At 40.3% G+C, this 27415-nt stretch overlaps 1 protein-coding gene across 1 annotated transcript in view; it reads right to left on the bottom strand.

The window, feature by feature from the left end:
* The window catches only part of camk1da (calcium/calmodulin-dependent protein kinase 1Da), an 82618-nt gene that overhangs the window by 26991 nt on the left and 28212 nt on the right, over nt 1–27415 (bottom strand). The window contains exons 2-3 of the mRNA XM_026146036.1: nt 17783–17914; nt 10524–10598 (exon numbers count right to left, since the gene is read on the bottom strand). Of these exons, the coding sequence (XP_026001821.1) occupies nt 10524–10598; nt 17783–17914 (207 nt within the window). The remainder of the gene's footprint in view (nt 1–10523; nt 10599–17782; nt 17915–27415) is intronic.

The raw sequence follows: 27415 nt of genomic DNA, 5'->3' as shown, positions 1-27415 counted from the left end.
ACAAACTCCCACGGTTAATTCCTTGTCTCAAAGTTATTCGTGCCTGGAATCTGCCTTGAAAATCTGTCTGCTCAAGTCACTCTTGCCTGTGGATGACACGAGCATCGCTCCATTGCATTGAGCCGGTGAATCTTGTAAAGGAAGGAACTCACCGGCTCAAAACCTGCCTGCCCGCTCTTCACCTGTACCGCCCCACCTTGGTAACCCAGCTGAGCTCCTATTTATCTCTGTAGAAGGTAAGACAATCTTAAAAAATTTAGATGACCTTATGCTATGTACTCACCACCCATATATGAGTATTAGCATTCTCTCTCATCTCTAATAGACCTACAGTATGTGTCATATCTTATTCAACCCAAAACACCTTTTAAACGTGCACACAGTTATCTAAGTCTGCTCACTAAGTCCGGTTTATATCTAATGATGATATTCTGGCCATTTTATTAGCTAGTAAAGACCGGGATGAGACAAAACACCCAGCATGAGGGGTCCACAAGCTGGTGTACTCCTAGTGCCAGTCCCAAGCCTGGACGAATGGGAAGATTGTATCAGGAAGGGCATCCGGAGTAAATTATGCAGATCCATCTGCTGTGATGACCCCTTGGGAAATAAGGGAGCAGCTGAAAGTACTTTACCTTTATTTGGGGAAGACACACAATTATATAGCTACTTGATATTATACAACCCCCTCTAATCAAATTTCCCTGTTATTACAAACAAAATATTATGAGACATAACAAGATTGAACGAGTGGTTCCTAGGAGCTCTGTAATCCTTAACAGCAAATAATCTAAAATGACATACTTTCTATCTTAATTTTGTGTCTTCACATCCATCTAGAGACGGCATCCATCTAATTTATCTGCATCCATCTGTGTGATGTTTGATGATGTCAAGCCACAATTACACACAGCAACACTGCTGTGACTACAAAAAGAACAAAAGAACCCACACTTCGTTTTGTTTCAATGAATTATTGAGCAGGCATGCTGGACGCTGATGCACGGGCCCATCTGCAAATCAATGCATCCTGTTTTTCGCTCTCATTTTATTCTTAAAGTTCTGACTGATGCTCAGAGTTCCAAGTAATGATATGTAACCCCACTGTTATCTTTGCCTACCTGGTTTGCCAGACAAGTGCATCACACAGGTTAAATAGCTTTCACCTCACCTTGTCTGCAATGTGTCACAGTTGTGCTCTAACTTTGTTAACATGTACTTGCATAGCCTGGACAATAAATTATAGAATTCCTTTATTTTAAAAAAACAAGCAGTGAGTTTCATCTGAAAAGCTGGTTTTAGGGCAAATTAAGACTGTCAATATATAAGACTGTCTTGATAAATAAATTCATTTAACACACTGTACGATCCTTAGTATGTGCAGAAAATTGAATTCCATGGAAGAAGCTTCATTGCCTTCTCTTGGCAGCCTGCCACGTCCTGTTCGGTGATATTAGGTTTCTTCTGAGGAAAACTCCACAGGATACCTAAGCTGTTATGGTGTAATGATGGAGAGATCCCTGTGTTTAAAAGGAGTGACTACGACTGGCTATGACTATAGCCACCTTTAACAAGGTCACCTATAATGTATTTTTTTTAACCCAGCCTCATATTGGTGTGCATTAGCCACACCTCTGCCACACTGGGCTGGCGCACTGCAATGTAGTGCAGGGCTGTAGGGTGGAATCATGACATCCTTGCTTACGATGCAAGAACATTTTTGAAAAGTAAATGTTGCAACAGTCAGCCCGCTTGTCATGTCACTGTGCCTCATTCATCTCTCCTCTGTCAGCTGATGTGTTTACAAGCAGGCAGTGCTATTACTCTCACCGGACGATGGCTGTGCATCGCTGACGACGGCAAGCCTCGTTTTCTGCTCGTCACAGCAGAGAGACAGAGATCTGACCGCTGCCTCATTAGCTGAAATGTAGGGAGGAAAACCCCACTCCTACATTTACACCTCCACTCTGCTTTTTTTGATCTCAAGCTTGTTTTTTCACGTGAACACTTAACTGAGATTAATTGTCTAAAATATCATGCAAACACAACAATTACCCTAATTAGATTAAACTCCATATCTGTGCAAACACAACCTGATTAACACAGTGAGACAGCTATTAAGCAACAGCACAAAAATAAGATCTTATTGTGGCATTTATTCAGGCTTTAGGAGAAAATGTTTCTGTTTCTTGTTCAGAGAACGCACATGCACACGTGAATATATATATATATATATATATATATATATATATATATATATATATATATATATATATATAAGCTGCAACCACCAAGTACCTGCAGAGGGTCAGGCAAGTCCTGAGGAGTCAGCTGAATAGTAAGAACAAGATCCGGGCCATCAACACGTACGCCCTGCCCGTGATCAGGTACCCTGCTGGGGTAATAGGCTGGCCAAAGGAGGAGATAGAAGCCACTGACATAAAGACAAGAAAGCTCCTTACCATGCATGGAGGGTTTCACCCCAAGTCCAGCACCCTGAGGCTGTACGCTAAGCGGAAGGAAGGGGGCCGGGGACTGGTGAGTGTCAGCACCACATTCCAGGATGAGACAACGAACATCCAAGAATACATTGGGAAGATGGCCCCAACTGACCGAGTGCTCAGTGAATACCTCAGGCAGCAGAAACCCAAGAAAGAGGAGGGAGACGAGGAACCATCAAGGAAGGACAGGCCCCTGCACGGTATGTACCACCGGCAGATAGAGGAGGTGGCTGATATCCAGAAATCCTACCAGTGGCTGGACAAAGCTGGACTGAAAGACAGCACAGAGGCACTAATCATGGCAGCACAAGAACAACCTCTGAGCACAAGATCCATAGAGGCTGGGGTCTATCACACCAGGCAAGACCCCAGGTGCAGGCTGTGTAAAGATGCCCCAGAGACAATCCAACACATAACAGCAGGGTGCAAGATGCTAGCAGGCAAGGCATACATGGAACGCCATAACCAAGTGGCCGGCATAGTGTACAGGAACATCTGTGCCGAGTATAACCTGTAAGTCCCAAGGTCAAAATGGGAGATGCCCCCAAGGGTGGTGGAGAATGACCGAGATAAGATCCTGTGGGACTTCCAGATACAGACGGACAAAATGGTGGTGGCTAACCGACCGGACATAGTGGTGGTAGACAAACAGAAGAAGGCGGCTGTAGTGATCGATGTAGCGGTTCCGAATGACAGCAATATCAGGAAGAAGGAACACGAGAAGCTGGAGAAATACCAAGGGCTCAGAGAAGAGCTCGAGAGGATGTGGAGGGTGAAGGTAACGGTGGTCCCCGTGGTAATCGGAGCACTAGGTGCGGTGACTCCCAAGCTAGGCGAGTGGCTCCAGCAGATCCCGGGAACAACATCGGAGATCTCTGTCCAGAAGAGCGCAGTCCTGGGAACAGCTAAGATACTGCGCAGGACCCTCAAGCTCCCAGGCCTCTGGTAGAGGACCCGAGCTTGAAGGATAAACCGCCCGCAGGGGCGTGCTGGGTGTTATAAATGGTATATGTTTTTTTTCTGCATTATTGTAGGATCTTTACCTTACAATGTAAAGAACCTTTAAGTGACTGTTGTGATTTGGTGCTGTGTAAATAAAACTGAATTAAATCCTTTAAGTCTTTAAAGGATTTAATTCAGTTTTAAAGACCCAAATAACTAATCTGATTAGGTCTTTAGGTGAAGCTAGCGTATAAGAAGTGTAAGTAGAGAGAGAAGAGTATCATGTAGGGCACTCTTTTAAAGGGTCATACTGTAGAACATAGAAGAGCTCTAATCAGGCAAATGCTTCTATAAATGGATCAAGTTGGGTCTTTAACATCAACTTTTTAAATTGCTAATTATAGCTGACTTGTAATTTAACTTTGGAAACACATTTTCTGCGCAACAATACAACCGAAGAAAAGACCACAAAAAAATCAATATGGTGGTCAACTCAGGACTAACTGTAATGTTTCAAGACTTTTGGAAGAGCCCCGACTGAACGGAAAGCTATCCTGCTCTTTTCCAACTCCAGATTTTTATTCTTTAATCGAGCAGCTTTGCATGACTCACAGGTCAACTAATCCTTACTTATCTCACACCGGGACTTGGTGCAGCCCCTGAGTTAATCCTCTGTCTGAAACAAGTTATTTTAGTTCCCTTTCCCCTCCCTTTAATCCAACTTTCTTCTCAGTAGCTGCCCCTCAGTCGCTGTGAACCTGAGATGACTATATTAAAGATATCCTCTGTCAGTGACATCTTACTTAGAGTAGAAAAAAGCCTGAGGATTTAGTGTTGTCTGAAGCCTCAGCTTTCGACTCACAGGTATCACAGCCTTTGTACTATTTTGGCGTTTTTTAAATAGTCCTCTATTTGAGGCTTTTCTGTTTTTCAGGTTTGTGGAGTTTTGCTTTTTAGTTTTGGGTAGTTTGAGGCTTAGACACATATTTTAAGTCCCTTTGCAAGGTTTCTAAGGTCCCTGCATTTTCTTTATTCTAGTGATAAATATTGCTCCCTCATTGTTCCCTGACTTCTTGTTAGGTTTTTTAAAAACTCAGGTCAGTGTTACTTTTGGTTACTGTTTCTGTTTTACATTAGAGGTTAGTTTTCTGTTGTTTGCTGTGTTAGTTTTGCTTCCTCTCAGTACTCCAGATTCCCTAATTGCTCTCGGTTTCTGTTAATTACGTTCGTCTTTACCTCATTTCTCCTGTTTGTCACCCCCCAATCAGTCCTCAGTGTATTATCTTGTAACAAGACCAAGAGCCATGTTCTAATGTTGCTTCAGTCTCATCTGAACACATCCAAACTGTACAAATGAACTGAAGAAGTGAAATACAGCCAACAACCCAACTGTCAGTGGACAAGCCACAACAAACAAAGGCTTAAAATTTTGAATACTGACAAAAAAAGTTGTCTGCTTCTGTTGAGTCCAGCTGATCACAAGCTTCCCACAAGCTCAATAGAAGAAACTGAAAAAGATGATACTATTCCAAAGGAATATAGAAAACTGTGTTAAGAATCCCAGGTGCTACTTTGTTTGGATTCATTGAAAGCCAGTTCTTTTATTTATTTATTTTTTACTGATATGCAATTCACAGCACAAACAGCATCAATATAAAGCCCACATTGCACTCGGTTGCATCGATTTTCATAGCAGCATGGTCTGATTGCCTCCCTGCGGTCAAGGTTACGTAAGACAAGCTATGATGAACAGGAATGAAGGAAATTCTGTCAGACTGCATTGATCTGCCATACTGCAATTACATGAGAAATCTGCAAAAATCCTTGTTTTTAAATGTGGTTTCTGATTACTGAATAAGAAAACCAGCACACCACTGAATACAAATGAGGTTAATTAGTACTGTAATGATCAGTAGAAATGCAGCTATTGCCAAGCTTCACTTTGCAGAAGCACTGTTGAGTTGGTGCTCTGGGAAAACGCAGCTTTTCAGTCACCATTTACAAGAACAGTTGGACACAGCTGCACAGGGTTAAAATAGATGCAGAGATGAAGCTGCAGTTCTGTGTTTTGCTTGGAGAAGGACAGCATGCAATGCTGATGCTAGATCAAAAAGGATTCTGAGCTACTCTAGCTTTTGATCCTTTCACATTGCCTTTTATATTATGACAAATTCATAATACATCTGGGCATCATAACTACAACTGACACACTGAAATAATTAGTTCAGCACATGTGCAAATAATCACTTTGGGCACATTTTGTTTCTATCCAAACTATGGTTATCTCAGGCAATTTTAGCTCTGAGAACCACCATGCCACTGTGCTACCCCTTGCAATAGTATAAAACATGTGCATATTGTTTGCAAATTAATATGTAAGTTACCCACATGCCCAATTTGTTATATATTCAAAGTGGGTTAAGCATTTAACCATGTTTGAAGCTGACCTGTGTTCAAGCAGATTGTACCTGGAAAAATAGTTAGCAGGAGGAAGATATAAAGAGAAGGAAAGCAATGAAATAAAAAAAAAAAGCAGAGGGCAGATGGTGTGAAAGAGGAGAGGAAAAGGGGATGGAGGGTTAGAGGGAGATATCAGAGACCGGTCTTTCTTGTTACTGTTCTTTTTCTCAAAGAAATAAAACAGCAGGTACAGCCAACGTCTTTTGGTTACAGTTTTTTACAGACGCTAGGACACATTTCTCAATACTTAGGTCACTTTTGCAAAACACTTCACACAATCCTCCTAACTGACCGTCAGCTTGGCAAAGCAGTTCATTTCACATTCAAAATGCACTACAACTACCAAAACACTTCATTCAGGTCTCAAATAAACTCATTCTTCCAGAACACTAGCAAAGGTTGACAGCCGACAAACACACTTTGTCACCCACAAAACAATGACCTAAAAAACACTAACAACATGTAGCATTACACAGTGTTTACTTGTGTAAAACAAGGACACATCTCTGTTTATAATTTCAATATATGTTACTGGAATGAATCAGACATCATGCAGAATTCGTTAATATTTGTTTATGTATTTTTATTTTTTTGCACTAAGTAATCCCAAAATACAAGAATTTGTATACACACCATCCACTGATACACATACAATAGTAATGCTAATCTACTCGGTCTCCTCCATTTGGCCACAGGTTCTCATCCACATCACATCTTATGTCATCTAGGGCAATACACCTAGGAAAGAATCTTCTGGCATGGCAGAATTGAAGGAGTTGAAAAATTGAAGGAGTAACACCTGTGTAGATGTTCATCTACGATGAGAATCAGCTGTGGCTGGTTAAACTGCATTTTTAGATTTAAAATATGTTTCAATAAAATATTGCTGTTGAATTTTGCTGTCTTTTCAAGTTTTGCATTGTGTTATTGTTTTGGCCATAAGTTTAACAGTTTTGAAAACAGTATGTAAGCACATGCAAAATGTCCTGTCCGTACAAAGATTTTTGGCAGTTGTTGTGTCTGAGTGAGAAAATAATTCATGAAATTTGAGAGATGTAGTCATTGAATGCATTTTGTGCCAAAACAATGATAACTGGTCCTCAGTTTAGCCCACATAGACTTCTGTTGTGCTCACTGTGTTAGGAGTTTTGCAAACGTGACCTAAGTATTGAGAAATGTGTCCTAGCGTCTGTAAAAACTGTAATGAACTACTGAATTTTGAAACCTATGTTAGTCAAAGTAGAAAAAAAATCTTGCCTTTGATTCTTAACCTTAACTTTAACCACAGTCACTGCTAGATCAAGTGAGAGCACTCAGCGATAATAACTTGCTTCTTTACCAAACAGCAGTCAGCTCTGTTAACTGGTTTATCCATGACAACAGGAGATTTAATCAAAATGTTAAGATTGTAGGTTAACAGCTTAACCACAGTTAAGACCTTTGACTGGAGTCTGACCAACAGAAGGATTTTAAGTGACGTAAAAGCTTAAGGAAACTGTTTCTTAATTTGTCATCAGAATGGAGTGAGGAGAAAAAAAGCGCTGCCCAGACGTAGTTAATCTGTGTTTGTTATGTCTGGAAAGTCATCCATTTATCTTGCCATCAACACATTGGCATCTTAGCTAGCTAGGACCTAGAGATTAGGTACAACCTTGGAAAAGTAACTAAGCAAATGTAGATAACAAATTTACAAATTTTACAGCAATGTTGATAGGAATCTTTGCTTAGTACACTACAAGTAAAGTTTCTGCTTCTACATTTTTAGCTCGTAGACTAGCTTAATCTAGCTAATTTGAAACACTTCATAATCTAATATTACTAAGTGAGTGCTGACTTTATGGCGATTTAATGCTTTAGCTGGCACAATTATTATTACTACTACTGGTAATATTAATCTAACTATAATGATTGCATGGAACTATTTAACAATCTATATGTTTGTGTGTGTGTGTGTGTGTGTGTGTGTGTGTGTGTGTGTGTGTGTGTGTGTGTGTGTGTGTAGCAGTCACCAAAATTTGTATCCACAAAGGAATTTTGTTCCCCAGGGCAGCGTTTTGCTAGTAATGATAATATCAATATTGCATTTCAACGTCTCTAACATCTGTTTTTAGACATGTAATATTGCATTTCTTAAAACATTTTTTTTAAAATAAGATTGCAAAAAGCCATTAAGATTGAGATCTTTTTTCAAGGAGAAAAGGTTTGGGACAAACTTGACAGATAAATGACTGAAGGATCTGCAAACCTAAAACTGTTTTACTTTAAAAAGGGCTGGTAGTTTCATACTTTTTGGAGCTTATTCCACTTGTAAGCAGTTTAGTAAGTCGAGGCTATTTTAAAAAGGGACAGCTCTTAAAATGAACCTGTATTAAAATTAGTCTGTTTAAGGGTAACAAGAGCAGTACAGGGTAATAAATAAATATCATACTACTCCCTTAGCATTAATAATTGCATCCCAAGTTGCTATGACACAGTGAGTTATATGCAGTAAAGTATGTGGATGTGATGGCTAATAATGAGCGTCTATAGCTGCTGTGCAGGATTATTCTCATACAAATGCTTTTGACCTGGATGGAAAATGCCAAGGTTGTATGTACAACTCTGCCTGCTGCTGAACATAAATACCATTAAATATCGTTGATGTCAGTTCAAACTTCCATTACTAGATCAGGTCTGACTTAACTATGTCACAGTAACCTCACCAAGTTCACCTAGCCCCATATTAAAGAGTTGGTGAAACTGCTGACAATTTATCAGTCGTCCACAGTAATAGGATCTATAGTATACTACGAGGCTTTGACAGAATTGAATGCAAATTCTTCTTTAATCTACATATTAACGTTTCTTTCTTTTAAAACCAGGCTTATCGTCCAGGCAAAATAACCTCATTCATGCTCAAATCTTTAAAGTTTAATTGAAAAAAATACTTTTTTGACTATGAGAAAGCTGATAGAGGTACATTTGCATCTTCTAACAACTGTGATCAACCAACATGGTCTCACTCCCAAAGCATAACATTTTACACTAGGTGACAAATTGTCGGTATATTGCGCTTCCGGGTTCCCAACACGTCCCTATATTACAAGATCAGAAAAATGAGGAAACATGAGAACCATTTGGAATGAATCTACACATGTAAGTTCGTTTTACTTAAATCGCTTTGAAAAACACTATCTAACGTCATTAAAGTGCTGGTTAAGGCTGGGGATAAGGTTAGGGTTAGGGATAAGGTTATGGTTAGGGCTGGAATACATGGCTGGAACGTGTATTACCGTGGGAGCGTCATTCTACTGGATGTCATCCATCACCCAGCGCGTAGCATAAGAGCGTGGAAGGTCACCTTTTGCGTTCCTTAGAAACGCCTCGGGACTTGAGAAATCGTCAGTATATTACGCCTCGGGAGTGAGAACGGGCTGGATCAACACCTTGAGAGCCTTTTTTATCCAAGAATTCCAACAGGGTGCAAAATGTCATAAACACAATGGCTTACCACCAAATAAGTGAGTGGATTATCTGCCAGCTGTCATAGGTAGGTTAAATATTAGCTTTAACTTATGAGCTTATTCATAAGTTAAAGACCTCAAAATCGTTTCCTGTATTGCCGCGAGTTGGCACAGAAACACAACCACCCAAACACATGCGGTAGGGGAGCAGATAATCCACTGGCATCGGCAATAAACACGCCACTGTTGTGTAAACCACGGCTCTGACTTCCACCTGAACTTGACTGATTTGTTTCCAGCTCGAATGCCAAACTTCCAGACCAACTCCTTATGTAAGCAGCTCTAACCTTGAAGAGGAGGTTAGTGGGACACCTGTGGGTGAACCCTTTCCTCTAGTGCTGACCATCAAAGCAGAGATGTACATCAGATGATGTAATAGAAGCCTCGTAGCGGTGTGGTGGGCTTTGAGTACGTGTGTCTGTGTGTGCGTGCATGTGGGAGGACTGGTGGGCTTTGTGTGTTTTTTGTGTGTCTATGTGATGGGTGGGTGGACAGAAGAACGAGAGGTAAAGTGTGAGAATTTGAAAACACTCTGTAAATTAGCAACAATTTAAGTCAGAAGCAAATAAGAAATACGCACTCCGACATCTGAAACATTAAATTATTATTAATAAAAATCAAAAACAGAACAACAAAGAATTTGTATTCTTGTCCCTCGCTATAAGAAAACCAAAATGTCTGCCAGAATAAAATCTGACCCACTCGAGAAAGATTTAACATATAAACTATAACTAATATTTAAAATGTACTCATTTGTAGGCTAAAATTTCACAATAGGACAGCTTATGCCCTCTATAATATGATATTACTTTTGTAGCACCAGCTTTGTCTTAAAGAAATAATATGTCTTCTTTTTTTAATTTCTACCCTACTAATACAATATTAAATAACAAACCCCAACCCCGCCCCCACAAACACACCCACATATTACACAACAGCTTTTACAGGCTGACGAGTCCCATTATGTGACAGAGCAGAGCTTGCAGTCACTAAATGAAATGGTCTTCCAGGGAGATGTGGGTGATTTGGGGGTCTCTGTTCCCATCAGTCACATTGTTGAACACAATGTCCTAAACACAATGACGACAACAGAAGAAGAAAAAGAACATTGACTCACAGCTGCATAATCAAGTAGAGGTGGTCGGGGCTCTCGTAGATGTCTTCCAGTGCCACAATGTTCTCATGCTTGATCCTGCAAAACAAAGACAAAGCAATCAGTAAAGATTTGTTTTTTTGAATCTGTTTTTTTAAAGTTTCTGCCACAGCCACAGTCCAGACTAATGCTCCAACTGTCTTTTGTACACCTTAATATTCTGAGTTGTACATTGTTAACACTTTATGTCTCAACCAACAAAAAAGTGTCACCTCACGATCCATTTCTTAGCTGCTCTGAAGCTACTGATTGAATTAAACAATGAGTTTTAATGAGCCTCCCACATGCCCATCTATACTATCGCAAAGTAATAAAGTCATAGACAGGAAGTTAAATGACAGTAAAGTTCCTGATTTCTCAGTACTGATTATAGAAATTTCAGTTTTTAGTCATGTTAAACACTTGTTGAAACTTATTTTTCATATATTAAGATGATTTTGGACATCCTTGCAAAATACTATAATAAATAATATATATTGTGTATATATGTTGTGTATTTTGTAAAGAATATGAACATACACATGCTGGTAACCATTAGTTACATCTTACTAGTACAGGGTTAGACCCACTTTTACCTTTTGTACTGCCATAATTCTATATATTACAATCCCAACAAAGGCCTGTAGTCATTCAACACGAAGTGTTTTCTTGTCTTCTTCTGAAATGTAGTTGGCTGTAAGTATTAAAAACTGGAATTACTTTATTTCTTTGCTTGCCCTGTCTCCCTCCCCTCATCCACAACCGGCTACAGCAGATGGCTGCTTTTTCCTGTTAAAAGGGAGTTTTTCCTTCCCACTGTTGCCAAGTGCCTTCTCACAGGAGGTTGTCAAATTGTTGGGGTTTTGTTTGCATTACTTTAAGGTCTTTACCTTACAAAATAAAGTGCCTTGAGGTGCCTTGAGTAACGATTTGCCACTAACTAACTAACTAAGGTACAGAAAAAAATACAGCTGAAGGCAAAGGGGGTTTGGTTGGACCTTACTGAAGAGATTTACTGAAAAGGTATTAAACCAATAAGAATCACACTGAATTATAGGGCATTAAACAATTTATATTTAACTTTATACAGTGTGCATGTTTATCACAATCCTAACTAATCCAAGGCAGCTACCATGTTTTCTCTGCCTCATCCATACTCGCAGCAACCAGTGAAGACTGTGGTGTACACAACTCCAGAAAAATAAATAGCAATTGTACATTGAATTTAGATCCTTTTGTAATTGCAAAAATCAAGAAAAAGTTATTTTACTCTGATGCCAGCACAAACTTTTCACAGAAATCGAACCAACAATCTATTTCAACCAAAACCTCTTCACACTTTCCCATCACAATTTCTGCTCATTTTTTTTGCTTCTCTGCTGATTTCTCCATGGTTACAGCAGCATGATGGGGTGTTTCCCTTCTTCCGTGTGTGTGTGTGCGTGTTTGTGTGTGTTTGTCAGTGTGTAGCTGTCTGTTTGTTATCCTAATATGCCGTGCCTAGTGGAAACACGACTAATTTTGTGTGCGTGGTTGCAGGTTAATCATCTTTTGCACAGTAAACAGAGGTAATCCCCCCTGGCCTAACTCAGGCATATACACACAGAGGCGCACACAGCAGGTGTGCAGGTAAACATCTAACACCTATTAAAGAGCGTATGATCGCAGCGGCAGCAGGTATGAATCACAGAGCTGAGACGTGACTCATACTCATGCTCATACAAGTACTGGTTGAAAAGGGGTAATGTGTGTGTGAGCGTGTGTGTGTGTGTGCCCTGTCAAGGATAATGAACGGCTGACAGGAAAAGCCTGAGTGTAATGGCAGAGCAGATCCGGAGCGCATTCAGAAAAACCCTCTTTTTGCATTAAATGCCTGGTGTGGCAGTTAGTTGTTCTCATTCATGGATTTCTCCTGCATGTATCTCCTGTTACTGCTGCACATAGACTGGGTAAATAACGGGATTGTGTCATTCAGACACAGGCCTCTTCGACATTAACGCTTCCTCACGCCTTCATGCCGACATCCCCGCAACGGTGATGTGAGAGCCACGTTTGCCACACGTGCAAAAGACTCAACATTTGATCGTTAATTAATTAATTTTTCTCTGGCAATGTCACAAACAGCAAGGTTTGCGTGCTTGTGTCTTTGTGTTTGCTGCAGTGTGAGTTTCAAAGCATTGTGCCCTACCCCTAGCACATAGACACTAAGAAATTGATCTCTCTTCTGCAAAAAGCACGGCGCGCATCAGAGGCAAATATAGGAATCTTACAGCAGATTATAAAACAGAGTTAGTAAGATAGTGAGACAGGTGACCAGATTGCTCATTCAGATGTTAAAAGACACCTTCAGATGTGAGATCTGTACATATTTTAAAATATATCAATATATTTTTAAAAACAAGATTAAAACAAAATTAAGTAGATAATTGCATCTGTGCTTTTTGTCCAGATCAGCACGGGCTTGGAGAAGGCATTTGACTACATCCCTCGCAGGATCTTGTTCAGCAGGAGTATGGGGTACGTGGCTCATTGCTATGGGCTATGTGGTCCAGTGAGAGCTTGGTTCATATTGATGGATCCCCTCCCCTGTGGGTGGTGGACTCTACTGGTGCTTGTTATTGATTCTGTTCATGTTCACAACTTTCAATGGGCAGAATTTCTAGATATAGCCAAGTGTGGTCTCAGGATCTCATCTTTGCTGTTTGTAGATGATGTGATTCTGTTCGCTTCATCAGACATACAGCTCGTACTGTGGCTGCTCGCCAAAGTGTGTGAAGCAGAGAGAATGAGAATTGGCACCTTAAAGTCCGAGACCATAGTTCTCAGCTGGAAAAGGGTGGCGTGCCAACTCTATGGCAGCAATAAGCTGCTGTCACAAGTGGAAGACTTTAGGTAGCTCAGTGTCTTTTTCATGAATTAGGGGAGACTGAAATGTGAGACACGAATATGACAGATGGATTGGTGTGTCGTCTGTGATGCATATGCAAAGCTGTTCATTTACCGGTTGATCTACACTAAGAAGTCTGGTGGAACGTGACGACTTCACTTCTTGTTGACAAGAGCTGTCTGATGGCAGGTAAAATGGTGCATGTGGTTTTCTCTGGAAAAAATCAGAGGTGGGACTCAAAGAAGCTGCTGTGAATGACATATTTTGCCTAAGCTCACCCAGAACACAGAAGTGTTTCAGCATGCGCTGAGGTGCTTGCAAGAAAAGTTGTGCTACTGAAGATAAGTATTTGACGAAACAAGATGATGCTTTTGTTAGCGCTTGGGGTCAGATTTACAGTTCTTTCCACCGTCTGCTGCCACCAAAATCTCTGAAACTTGCCATAACCTGATCCAGCAGATTTCCCTCCAAAGCTAAATTGGTGTCTCTGCCCTGCACAAGACTGCTTGAGACAGAATCTGCTCACTGATGCTCTCTAACATGCACTGAAATTACGCTCATTTGTCTAAATGGATGTCTGCTCTCTCCCTCGTGGATCCAATTTGCATTTTCTCTAATGTTAACAGTGAAACCAAATTACCAAAGTTATTGCATTTAATGGCATAATAATTGCTGCAGCACTTTGATTTTTCTGTGTAACTGTAAGATCACTTGTTTGTCTGTAGGGTGAAACAGACGAAGACTTCTCTTTCTTGATCATTTGAAATGATAACTTTGGTGTCTCTGTGATGTAGTGCTTAAAAACATTCACCTTTAATGTGTAAGATCTGTGATTTGAGACCAGGCGGTGAAACAAAGCCAGCCGAAGGCGGTCACAAACCAGCATGCTCTTAGTGTTGGTGTCAAGCCCAGACGAGGAGGGTTGCTTTAGGAAGGGGATCCGTTATAAAATCTGTATTAAATCAACATGTGGATCCATCTTCTGTAGCAACCCCTTAGGGAAATAAGTGAGCAGCTGAAAGAACCATGTCATTTGAAATGATTATTTTAACAGTTTGCAATGGGAAGCACACATTTCTTTTTGAGCTTTTCCTCATTTTCTGACATATACTGTTGTAGTGAATGCTCAGTAAGTTTTAAACACTGAGGTCAGTGCATGTATAACTAATTCCCATAAATGGTAAATGGATTGGTTTTTATATAGTGCTTTTTACTCTAATAATAAATGGACTGGTTCTTATAAAGCACTTCTATACTCTAACAAGCTGCAATGAGTCTGAATAAGTCTTCAATGAACAGAGCTCGAAGGGCCACGGCTGCCAACTGGTTGTATTCTGTATTCCTATAGATCTATTATTAATACTAGTCTTTTGTCTGGTCAAGTACCTAAGGAGTTTAAGCATGCAGTCATACATTTACTTAAGAAACCAGGCTTAGACAGTTCAGTCATATCAAATTTTAGACCCATCTCTAAGCTTACCTTTCTTAGTAAGATTCTGGAAAGGAATGTTTATACTCAGTTGATGGACTATTTGAATGACTCTCAATTGTCAGAAATCTTTCAGTCCGGCTATAAGCCATTTCACGGTACGGAGACAGCCCTCGTAAAAGTTATGAATGACATTCTGATAGCGACAGACTGTGGTAAATATGCAGTGCTGGTCCTGTTGGACATGACCGCTGCATTCGAAACAGTGGATCACGATTTGCTGATCTCCCGCTTACAGCACTGTGTGGGAATTTCTGGTTCGGCACTTTTGTGGTTAAAGTCCTATCTTTCAAATAGGACCTTTTGTGTTAAGTTGGGGTGGGCTTCATCCTCTGTGGCCCCTCTGCTTTGGGGTGTGCCACAGGGACCTATTCTTGGGCCATTATTGGTCTAAGGAGCTTGGAAAGAAAAGCGTCTGGATTTCTTTGAGTTGCTTGAAGACGTTTCACCTCTCATCCGAGAAGCTTCTTCAGTTCTAAGGGTCAAATGGTGGAGAGTCACTGAGAGACCCCAGATTTAAACCCAGTGGGAATTTCCCCCCAAAGAGGGACAAAGGACCCCCTGATGATCCTCTACCTAATCACATGAGCCAAGGTGTGAAAGCGGGTGTGGGTCACAATCAGCCAGGGTTTCGGGTGAGCTCCTTGTGAAACCTGGCCCTACCCTATCATGTGATTTCCTGAGGTCAGATGGCCCAGGACGTGTGTGGGCGTTAAGGCGTCTGGGAAGGGATCTCAAAACTGGATTATAGATGGCAGACAGTTGGTGTCGTAAACCACCACCTCTGTTCAAAGATGGTCGCTCACAGTGGACGTAAATGGCTTCTTTCACTCCTCTTTCAAACCATCTGTCCTCTCTGTCCAAAATGTGAACGTTGGCATCCTCGAAAGAGTGACCTTTATCCTTTAAAATCTCCTGAGTTTCTCTGATACACCGGCTACATAGGGGATGACTGAGAACCTTCACAGACATCTTGGGCCATTATTGTTTTCACTGTACCTTTTGCCTCTTGGCGCGATTTTCCGAAAACATAAAGTGTCATTCCATCTATATGCAGATGACTGCCAGCTTTATTTACCTTTTAGTCATTCTGATAGTCTCCCAAGTCAACCTCTGCTTGACTGCCTTAGTGATGTTAAAGCATGGATGGCAAAAAACTTTTTAAATTTTAATGATCGGAAGACAGAAGTGATCTTATTTGGCCCAAATCGTTTTTCTCATGCTCCAGATGTTGATCTTGCAGCTTTGACTTCCCAACTAAAGAGTTCGATCGCAAACATACAGCTGGTCATCTTCACCTACCTTTGATGACCACATAAACGGGGGGGTAAAATCAGCATTCTATCACCTCAGACGTTTAACGAAGGTTAAGCCCTTTCTTTTCAAGAGTGACTTGGAAAGTGTTATTCGTGCCTTTATTACTTCACGTTTAGATTATTGCAATTCTCTTTTAATAGGGTTGCTGCGGCACGATTTTTAACTGCGGCATGATTTTTAACTGGCAGAAGGAAATTTGACCACATCACTCCGATTTTGGCCTCTCTACACTGGCTTCCAATTGAATTTAGGATCCGTTTTAAAGTCCTTTTATTGGTTTTTAAATCTCTAAATGGTCTGGCACCTGTTTATTTGTCTGACTTGTTGAAGCCCCATGTCCCCATTCATTCCCTTCAGTCAGCTGAGCATTTGTTGCTTTCAGTCCCAAAGTCACGACTGAAACTTAGAGGAGACCGAGCGTTCTCTGTTGCAGCGCAGATGCTTTGGAATAACCTTCCTCTCCATATTAGACAGGCTTCATCAGTGCCAGTTTTTAAGTCCTTATTAAAAACCTATTTTTATTCCCTGGCTTTTAACTCTGTGGGTAACTTCCCTTTCTTAAATTTTATTGCTATGTCTGGTTTCTGCTATCTATTATTATATTTATATTTGTATTGTACAGCACTTTGGTCTACCAGGTGTGTTTTTAAAGTGCTATATAAATAAATGATGATGATGATGACAGAACAGGAAGGCTGCTGAGCGAAAGGTAATAGTAAAATGAAAATTTCTGTCCATGCAGACACATACACATATGTTTTTCAACAATTTATTTTAATTAATTGCTGTCATATCAGAAACAGACTGGATGCAATTGGCAACTTGAGCCCACTCAATTGCAGACCGACTTTGCCTTATGTCAACATTTATGGCGTCTTTTAGTGACGGGTTGGTAGAAATAACTTACTACCGCAATACTAAGTATAATGCAAAATTCACAATAATATCACTTTGTGAGTGAAGTATTGTGATAATATTGTATCAGTGATTGAAAACGTCATTATCACGTCATTTTGTGTGTATTTGTATAACTGGCATGGGGAAAAAATATAAAAATACTGAAACCTTATTTTGGGGCAAAGTCAACAAAGATTTGAAGTGATTTTAAACCGATTTGATGACTTCAAAATAACTGCTCAAGTATCTGGGCAGAGACAATGTTCCTGCTGATTGCAGAGACTTGCTACTTAAATGACTTTGCTGTCCATTCAGACCTTTAAGCAAAATTCTAAATTCTGTTACTTAAGCACAGAAGTGTTTGTTCGGCTCTTGTGTGACATTGTAAAGTTGAATCTAACATGTACTTTAAACACCAACAAGAAACGCCGTATAACAAACAGTGTTCTTAGCCTAACTCTTGACGTTAATGTTTTGCAGCTGCTACACTGACAGAATTTTCAGTCCTGAATATTGTTTGTATTAGGGTAGGCAGGCTGTGGATCGTGACCTGGGGGGGGGCTTGGTGGGGTATGATGCATCAGAGATGCACAGTTGCCCCGGTAACCAGGAATTAGTAGACTTATGTTTGTGTTCTCGTGTCACAGCACTCACTTCCTCAGCACGGCAATCTCATTCTCGATGCTGCTCTCCTTCCCCTTCAGAGCCTTCTTAGGGATGCATTTCACTGCAAACATACGGCTGGTCAGCTTCTCCTGGGCCAAGACCACCTCTGAAAACGCCCCTCTGTGAACACATGCAAACTCATGTGAGTCACGAGCAGACTTGTACATTTAAATATATATAAAAGACTGAAAAAAAGGTCAATAATTTCAGTGTCAGACAAAGACAAAGACAAGCATGAAAAAACATAGATTACGTATTTGAGTACAAAGTTTTAATGTTTATCAAAAATATACTCCAGTTAGCACTTCCGCTTGAAATCAATTTTGGAATCTTCTGTCTGCTTTATTTTATATAATAATGAGCAAACTGTGTGTCCATTCAATAAAAACAGTACTTTACAAAAAAGCAAAAAGATTTAAAAATAAGTGAATTCAGCTAGTTTTCCTTTAAGATTCCATGTGCAGCAGGTAAAGTCTGATATTAACAGGCGGAAAATTACAATGAGATTGGATCTGCCAAGTGTAACGTGAGAGCACTGGCATTTTATTTTTTTTATTAGCTCAGAGCGAACGAAAAATAATTTAAAAGTTTTGTGTCTCATTTTATACACACAGACGATCCTCAGTAATAGTCATGAAACTGGAATTAGCCAATTGGAGGATTCAATCCAGATCCATCTTCCAGTCCTTGAACGAGCGTGTGTGTGTGTGTGTGTGTAAGTGGGCATTTGTTCATGTGTGCGTGCGTCACGAAGACGAGCAGCGTGATGAATGAAGATGAGCTTATTGCGAGTTAATCTGCCTGAACCGGGTGTTGACTCCTGAGTCGATCTGCCCTCAGCTTCACCGGCGCATTAGAGTAAACAAGGGGAGAAGAGATAAGAATGCATGTCTTTATCTCATCTCTAACCTCCTCCTCTTACTGTCCAACATTCTGACTACCTGCAGCTGACACAAATCCGAACTTTATGAAGTCTTCTAAAAGCGCAGCTGTATTGAATTTAGGAGGATAAGCTCTCTTAAGGCACTTTATGATCCGTGCTATTTATCTGAACTTTTAATTCCACATCCTCATGTGCAAGATCCCTAGTCACAACTTCTTTTACCCTTCCGAAATCGAATCCTTAGCAAAACTTTGCATCCAAGGCCCTAAATTTATATAACATTGGCTTGTTGGCGACGTTCCATCTAATGCTTTCATGCTGCCCAAACAAATCGTGTGCCAAGTAAGATGAAGCCTCGGAAACCCTGCAAGGCCCCTCAAAGCCCCTCCTTGATGAAAAAAAGGACCCTGTGTAGCCTTTCGCGCCCTTGACAAAGTATCAAAAGAAGCTGTTATTGAGCTATTTTGCTGCAGTTTACAACATGACTTCATTACTTATTCCTAACTACTAATTAGCCCTGACACTGAGGAAGGAGCACTCATGACAAAGTAATGAAAGAGTAGATTGCAATGTGTATTTTTCTCAAACTTGGACAGGTGAGCAATCACAGTTTTACAGTTTACCTTCAAGAAACCCTATCGAGTAATATATCATATATCATTTGCCCTACCCAGGGAGTTGCAATCTGACTGATCTCGTTCTGTTTGTAAATATGATCAGAGATGGGCAGTAATGCGTTACAAGTAATGCTTTACTGTAATCTGATTACTTTTTCAAGTAATGAGTAAAGTAAGAGATTACTACTGCAAAACAAGTAATTAGATTACTGTTACTTTCCCGTAAGCATGCTGCGCTACTAAACCGTGATTTTGTTTGTGAGAGTGTCTCATGACACTGACGTACGAGTGTGCGACGTCCGTGGCAGCAACAAAGGTGTGTTGATCAACAATGGCTAATATGGAGTGCGGGACAGAGTATGGCCATGCAGCGATAAAAGCTGGGAAGTACTGACATTACTTTGAGTTTGATTCCTTAAAAAGTGACAAAAACATTAGCGTCCACTGTACACTGAAACTTCTTTCTACAGCGAAAAATTAAACTCCAAATCTGAGCAAGTGTCACGACGTGTGGAATTCAATAAAGGACCCATTCTAAACTAAATATGTAAACGGCTGAATTAATGAACAAAATATTTACACAAATTTGCTGATGTTAAAGGGCTTTTAAGTTTACATGGATCAAAACTCAGTGCTTTCAAGAGGCTTTTCACAATAAAAGCATTTTTTCTTCATCTTTACAATGGCTAAAAAATTACTTCCACCTTGGGTTTGTTTTCATACCGTCAAACACCACATTAAACCGTTATTACAGCATCCCCGTTTTTTAATCCATATGTATTTTGCTGAGTATTTCTGGGTTTTAAGCATCACTGAGAGTGCAAGAGGATGTTGTGAACGGGCTTCCTTCTGCATCAATATGTTTGTGGCAACATACAGAAATCCCTTGGGCTCCCCGAAGTGCATTCAACAAGCTGTCCATCAGCCACAAACTTGAGTGCAGAGAAAAACGGTTTGTCACCATCTTTCCTGCAGTCGCTGGGGCTTGGTGTTTTTTCTCATGCCTCTCAGTGGGAATCATGTTTCTTCTCACTTGTACTTCCTCCTCCTCTCTCTCCCTTATCTCATCCTTTCTGTCTGTCATCTCATGCTTCGAACATATTTTACTGCAACAACTGATCAAAGTGATAAAAAATGATGATCTGTCTGACTACCGATTCTCAGTTGACTATGTGAACAAAAGAGAGACCTGCTTGCACTGATAATGGCGATTGTGACGTCAAAGCCAGACAAAAACAAGCAGGCCGTGATGTTTGTATTGTTGCTTCATTCAGTCAGAAGTGCTTAGAGCCTTTCATCCACAACCCTCAAAGAGAGCTATACATGAATGAACATCCAGTGCAGCATAAAACCACAAAGAGACACGTATATATACACTGTTAAGGCCACTCTCACGCACTGCCAGGCTTGTTTGAGTAAGAGCATTAACCTGCACTTAACATTCCTTTGTTATAATCCCATAATAATGGCTAATATCAAAATCACAAATAAACAAGAGCGCATTAGCCGCATCAAAACTATAGGTTGTAAAATGATACGGGACTTTCAGCTAAACAAGCCAGGTGCTCCCATTCTATGATAATTGTTGGCTTTAATTTTCTCTCACACTGATAATCTTTCTAATGCTGCCAACCATTAAAGCTTGTGTATTCAACATTTTTATAGTAACAATGAATCAGAGGATTGTGTCATTAAGGGGCCACTTATATGTCATGGAAACAGAGATCTACCACCCAAAACTGCTCTTTTCTCATTGTTTTAGTTTTGTAGTCTACAGTTCTATAACTTTATTTATGTATTTATTACATTAAACACTGAAATGATCATGAAATAAAATTATTAAAATTAAAAATAAACCTTATCACAACCCGGCCATATTTCTTGAGAATGCAAACCATTTGATACATTTGAGTAAAGATCCCGTTTTATATAGTAGTAAATCATCCAGCATGGTTGTTTAGCTAGCTAACAACTCCTACTCTGTGATCCAAATCTGGTCATGTCTTGGTTGAAGAAACAAGACTCCTAAATTTAAGGTTTTAAAATGGTAGTTCATGAACAATGGGTAACACTGTGGCCTTCTTTCATATACAGACTATGTCATTTTATTATCACTCCATGGCAAATTTGTTCTCTAAATCAAACTTTTCTAGCTAAGCCAGAAAAGCCGAATCTTTATTCCTACTATGCCTCTCACTTTCTAGATCAACCAAACTGATAAGCCATCAATGCTTTCATGGCAACCGATAACCTACTACACTAACGTGAACAGTTGAATGATCACATTTTGTTTTTACAGGCAGAAACACATGTGCATGCTGTATTTGTTCTTGATGATTATTTTGCAAAATCAAAATTAAGCTGAACTGCAGGAGAAAGGTCAGAAGAGAGAGCTGAAAATGTGACTGGAGGCAGAATGGACCTCATCACTGTAGTTCCATGCAGTTCCACACACACCACTACCAACAACAGCAGGAAATCAGCATGGTCCACTTCACATTTCGTCAACTCTAAATTCATTCACACACTAAGGGATATGTGGGGTTCATTGACTGGAGGAAGGGGAACCTGTCTAACATCTGGCAGCTGAGCTCACACGATGGGCTGTGTTTGTACATCTGTTTATCCCAGGGCTTGACTAGCAGGTAGTCCCCAGTTTGCTGTTACCTGCGGCAACAATAATTGCATTTCCTCCTGCAGGAACTTGTGTAATTGTGTCAGTCGAGCTCCCCTGCTTCCTTCAGTGCACTGAGCGGGAAATGTATTGGCAGCAATGGTGTGTGCATGGGTATGTTTCTCCACTAGATCACATATCCAACAGGGAAACAGTCTGTCTCACGTGCACACATGTGCACCTCAACCCACACACACAGAGTGTATGATAGATGTGTGCGTGTGTGTGTGTGTGTGTGGGGGGGGGGGCTGCTAGGACAAGCTGACAAGGTGAAAGAGTGTCTCATTTAAACTGACAGGAGCCATCAGTGTTTGTCAATGTCAGGCTGAAAATACACTGATCTAAAGTTGTTCAGTCATCACATTCATCCATGTTTTGCTAAAAGCACCTAGTAAAACTGCTATAAACAGATCTCAGATTTCCACTGGTGTCTTTCTTTTTGGTGTTGGGGACACTATTTCCAGGTCCCGCAGCGGGGTTGGAAAATTTCGATGGTTTCAAATGTCTGAAACGGCACTGGCAAACATTAGGTGTGGGTTTCAGTCTCTTTAAGGCTGTTCTCTCAGCTATTATGAAAACAATAATGCACAGAGAAAGAAAACTATTATTACAAGAGAAACCTGATCAGATTCCAATGAACCAGCAACACCAGGTTGGGGTTTGAGTGAAACAGAGAATGTGCTGACAATGGTGATGCTCATCATTGTAGCTGCTTTGCAGGTATAATGTTCAGCATGTTCAGAAGAATGGTTGGCTCATTATAGCTTGTGAACCAATTGGATGTCCTAGATTGTGTTTCCAATGTTTTGTTGAGGAAATCCTTCCACGTCCACTGCAAAAGTTTGCTGTACTGGTGTGTTTATGGGTGTAATGCCATATTGGTCACTTATAGACACAGAAAGTCAGTCTGGGAAGGTGAGCTGACCCAGCTCCACTGAAAACGTATGACATTTACACAGATAGGGAGGGGACAGTGAAACAAATGGATGACATGATCAAAGCAAAAGGCTAAGTTAACCAAATTCTTTTCAGTTACCCTGTAGAGTCACTACAGGTCACAGAGGGACTGGAGGTTGTTTTTGCTAACTTCAGTCATTTAACATTTCCCATGTTCTAACTAACTGTCTGCTCTTTACTCAGAAGGTATAAAAATGGGTGTAGCTACCGAGTTTGAAAAGCAAATCCAATGTGCAAATTCCTTGGACCTGCATTCTTTCTAATCACCAGTAGGGGGTGACTTTTGTGGCTCCAAAAAGACATAAAATGGCCCCCAGCTGCCCCACACTGATGAGTTTATGGTCTCAAGTTTCAAGACTTACTGAATACAACATGGTGTCCCTTTTGTAAATTGGTTAAAGTCGGGTGTGCAAATATTAGTCAGTGTTTGTGGGCTTTAAGTCGGATCTCATCCTTACTAGTCTGGTCAAGTATCAAAAAGTCAAAGCTCCAAAAACCGGACTTTGCAACCCAATGGGTTTTTGTCCCCCCAGCCAAAAAAAACTACAACACCAAATCCAAAAAAGTTGGGATGCTTTTTTATTTACATTTCACAAACCATTTTAACTTCTTGGAATTGTGGTTATAAACTCCGCATTTGATAAAATAAACACAGCTCAGCTTTTTTTGTGGTTTATTTGGCATGATTCTCAACAAGGTAAGGTACAGCAGACTTGCAACAACTCTGACAATCTAAAATGTCACTAATGATAATTAATGACAATGAATTCATTTGTGAAAACTGTCAACACATCCCTCGGAGATTAGGGGAAAACACAAACTTCTTCTCATGACAATATCTCCACTGCCTGCACTCATCTCAAGTCCTCATCGCTCCAAAGCTTCTCTTTCCTCATTATATTATTATACCAATGCTGTATCTCTGGAATACAATCTCAGTTTTACAGATTTTATTCTTCTTCTATCTGAAGTCGAAATGCTCCTGAATGTGAGCAGTCCTGTTTGTCAAAATGAAAACTACAGGCTCAATAAACATTTATCCAAGAAATTACAAGTGCAGTTGAATGAGAGGAAGTGTTACAACAAAAAGCAGCTGGGAAAGAAGCTGTAAGCTCTCATTCATACTCTCTTACTCTGTCTGTGTGTGTCTCTCTCTCTCTCGCGCGCACACACACACACACACACACACACACACACACACACACACACACACACACACACACACACACACACACACACACACACACAGAGCAGGATAATGTCAGCTATGGAGGTCGGTGCTTGCCCGATCAATAATTAGCAGTTTAATCAAAGCAGAAGTGGTTGCCTCTGAATTGACTAATACACACACACATAACAGAAGGCCTGATAATGACAGAGCATGGACAAGGACAATTATACGGCACGAAACTAACGTCATCACCGGCAGAGCACAAACGCATGCACCATTATTTGCATGTGGTTTGAATACAAAGTAATCTGCTTGAATTATGTCTCACTGTCTTGGTGGCCATTCAAAAAAGAAAAAAAAGAAAAAAAAAGATTACCACATAGAGGAAGCTCATGACATGCAAATGAGAAAAAGAAGGAAACCCAGAGTGGATAAAAAAGATTAGACAATAGGAGAAACTGGTCGATAAAATGTGGTTGGCACATAGGACGTCTGGACTGGTGGAGTTTGGGAAAGAAGCCATTTGTCTGTTCAGGGCAAATATTTCACCTGAAGTAAAATTCACTGCTGGCCAGCCGGCAAAGTCGCTTTGGCTCACTGGGATTCCACCTCATGATTTTGTCACTGTTTATGCAGGTTCAATGAACCAGGAGAAAGAGGATGGGGAAGGGGCAACAACAGGATGTGATCTCACTTTGGGTTTGACACAGTGACAGTTGGCTTTGTTTTGTCGTATTTCATTAATTTAGGCAGAAGTACTTCAATCCAAAGGAAGGGAAAGTTTGTATATCACTGTATTTTGGCTCACCACTCAAAGGGACTGGCAGGTCAATAAATCTAGCAGGCCTAGCTGGATACTTTGCCTATCCAAATGACTATAATGTCTTTTGTTTCAGAACTGCATTGATTAGCAATAAGGTATTACTTGTCTTTGAGCTTGAGCACAACTTGAGTGAAGACCCATTACGTGTTCATTTTGTGTAGTAAATTCTGACTAATATTCTAGGTGGAGTAGTGTAATGACTCACCATAGACTAAACTTATTGGCCCTTCAGCCCTAGGAGCAAACAACCATGCAAGCCTTAATGCAAATGCAAGTCTTCAGCATAAAATTTATTTAACAGCAAATATGTCTGCTGTGAAAGGTTTTGTTATGTGTGAAACTCTGACACAGTCAAACTATTCCGGAAGGTAGTAGAGACGTTCAGCGGGGTTAGCAGATATTTGGCGGATGTTCATTTTGGCAATGGTTGTAGCATCAAAAATAATCTCGTTCTGTTATTTTCTGTTGCTTCTTAGAATCTTGGCGTTGCTTTTAGTTGCATTCACAGCTAGTTCAGATAGCATCTGCAGAGCTCAGACAAAAACATGCTGGCTGTGAATGCAGCCGGGGCAAAGTCTTTATCCGGAATCTGGAGAAATCACCTCAGAGATGAATTCGATGATGTGCCTAACAACACCCTAACAACATGTAACAACAAAGGCCCCAACTACTTGCTTTTTAAACAGCTGCTATATCTGCTACAGTAGCTTGAAAAGTTTAAAAGTAAAGTGTCTGTCAGCGTAAAGTGAGACACTTCCTTTGTATCGGCCTCATCCTCGACTGCTGGTGCCAGATGGATGTCCCAACCTGAGTTTGGTTATGCCAGAGGTTTCTTCCTCTTAAAAGGGAGTTTTTCCTTCCCACTGTCGCCAAGTGCTTGCTCATAGGGGACCACCTGATTGCTGGGCTTTTCTCTGTATTATTGTACAGTCTTTAACTTACACTTTACACCTCGAGTTGACTATTGTTGTGATTTGGTGCTATGAAAATCAAACAGAACTGAATTAAACTGTGGAATGTAGTTCTTTACTTGACAATTTCAGAACATCTTTCAGCTGCTTTTATCTTTCTTTTCTTCTTCACAGGGTTCTCAACAACAGATGCCTTTCCAGACATAACCCTCCAGTAAGTTATGTCTCCTTCTGATCAAGGGTTTGTCATGTTAAACTAATGTAACTGTCTATTTAATTAATTGGAAGCATCTTAGGTGGAAACTGTCATTAGAATATTATCCATAGCTTTAAGAACAGATTGAACTGTTTTTATGTTGTATACGTATATGTTGTAGCTCAGGAGGTAGAGCAGGTCACCTACTGATCGGAAGGTTGGTGGTTCGATCCCTGGCTCCTCCAGTCTGCATGCCAAGTATCCTTGGGCAAGAATCTAACCCCAAGTTGCTCTCCGATGCATCCATCAGATGCATCAGTGAATGTCTTTGAATGTAGTTAGAAAAGCACTCAGTTTAGAGTCAGTGCTTGTGAGAATGGGTGTGAATGTGGCATGTTGTATACAGCGCTTTGAGTACTCTAGGAGAGTAGAAACGTGCTATATAATAATCAGTACATTTACCATCTATGTCCCAATATGTTTTGAAATTTAACAGAAATTAATTCAACATTTAACTTTTTTCTATTAATAGTTTATGTGAACATTTAAAATTACTCTTTTTACAACAATATTGACAAAGGAATTACATCACAGATGATTATTCATTTATTTAGTTTTTTAATATTGCTGTTGTCCTCTGTTCAATTTGTCATTTACTGGTGATGGTGTACCTTCTGTCTCAGACTATCAGGTCTCAGCATGAATAATGGAATAAAAAGACCTCACGAAGCCTGAAGCAGTTTCAACCAGAAATTTCCCAAAAGACGTGGACACATTTTTTCTGCTTTGCTCCTCTGGCCTAACAGAAGCAATATTTTAATTTTTGATACAAAAGGGAAAAAAACTGGACATTAACAGCTACACAATATAACTTAGCTGATCAGTTATTTTATGTTTTAAATTCAAACGAGACAAAGAACTGTAACTTCAGCATTACAGTGTGCAAACATTTCATCATGCAATATCCCACCAAATTTATCAGAAGACCTTGTGTGGGGTTCTGACCCACAGGCAGAAGGCTGCTGATCTGAGTCACTATGGCAACGGGAGGTAGTGCATGATAGATGAGGATTTTATTATGACTGTTGTCTAAATGAAATGGAGCAGAAAAACAAGTCAGGTGAATACAACAGACCCCCTGTTTTTGCTTTTTCAGCAAAACTTCTCTAGCCTAGCTTGTCACCATATGTTAAAGACATAAACACTCGGAGTGAAAGAGAGCTGAGGAACCTCCTTCCATGTGTCTTCCTCCCTGTGTTTTGTGTGTGCGCGCTATATGGCTTTGTTGCAGAGCACGTAGGCTTAAATAGCACTGTTGCCACGGCAGCAATTAAGTGCCAATTATAGTCTGTATTCTCACTGTGGCTCTGACAGAAGAAGATGAAGACA

This window comes from Astatotilapia calliptera, chromosome 17 (genome assembly GCF_900246225.1).
Source record: "Astatotilapia calliptera chromosome 17, fAstCal1.2, whole genome shotgun sequence".
Classification (NCBI taxonomy): domain Eukaryota; kingdom Metazoa; phylum Chordata; class Actinopteri; order Cichliformes; family Cichlidae; genus Astatotilapia; species Astatotilapia calliptera.
The sequence above is the reverse complement of the archived record's forward strand: the minus strand, read 5'-3'. Positions and strand labels throughout refer to the sequence as shown.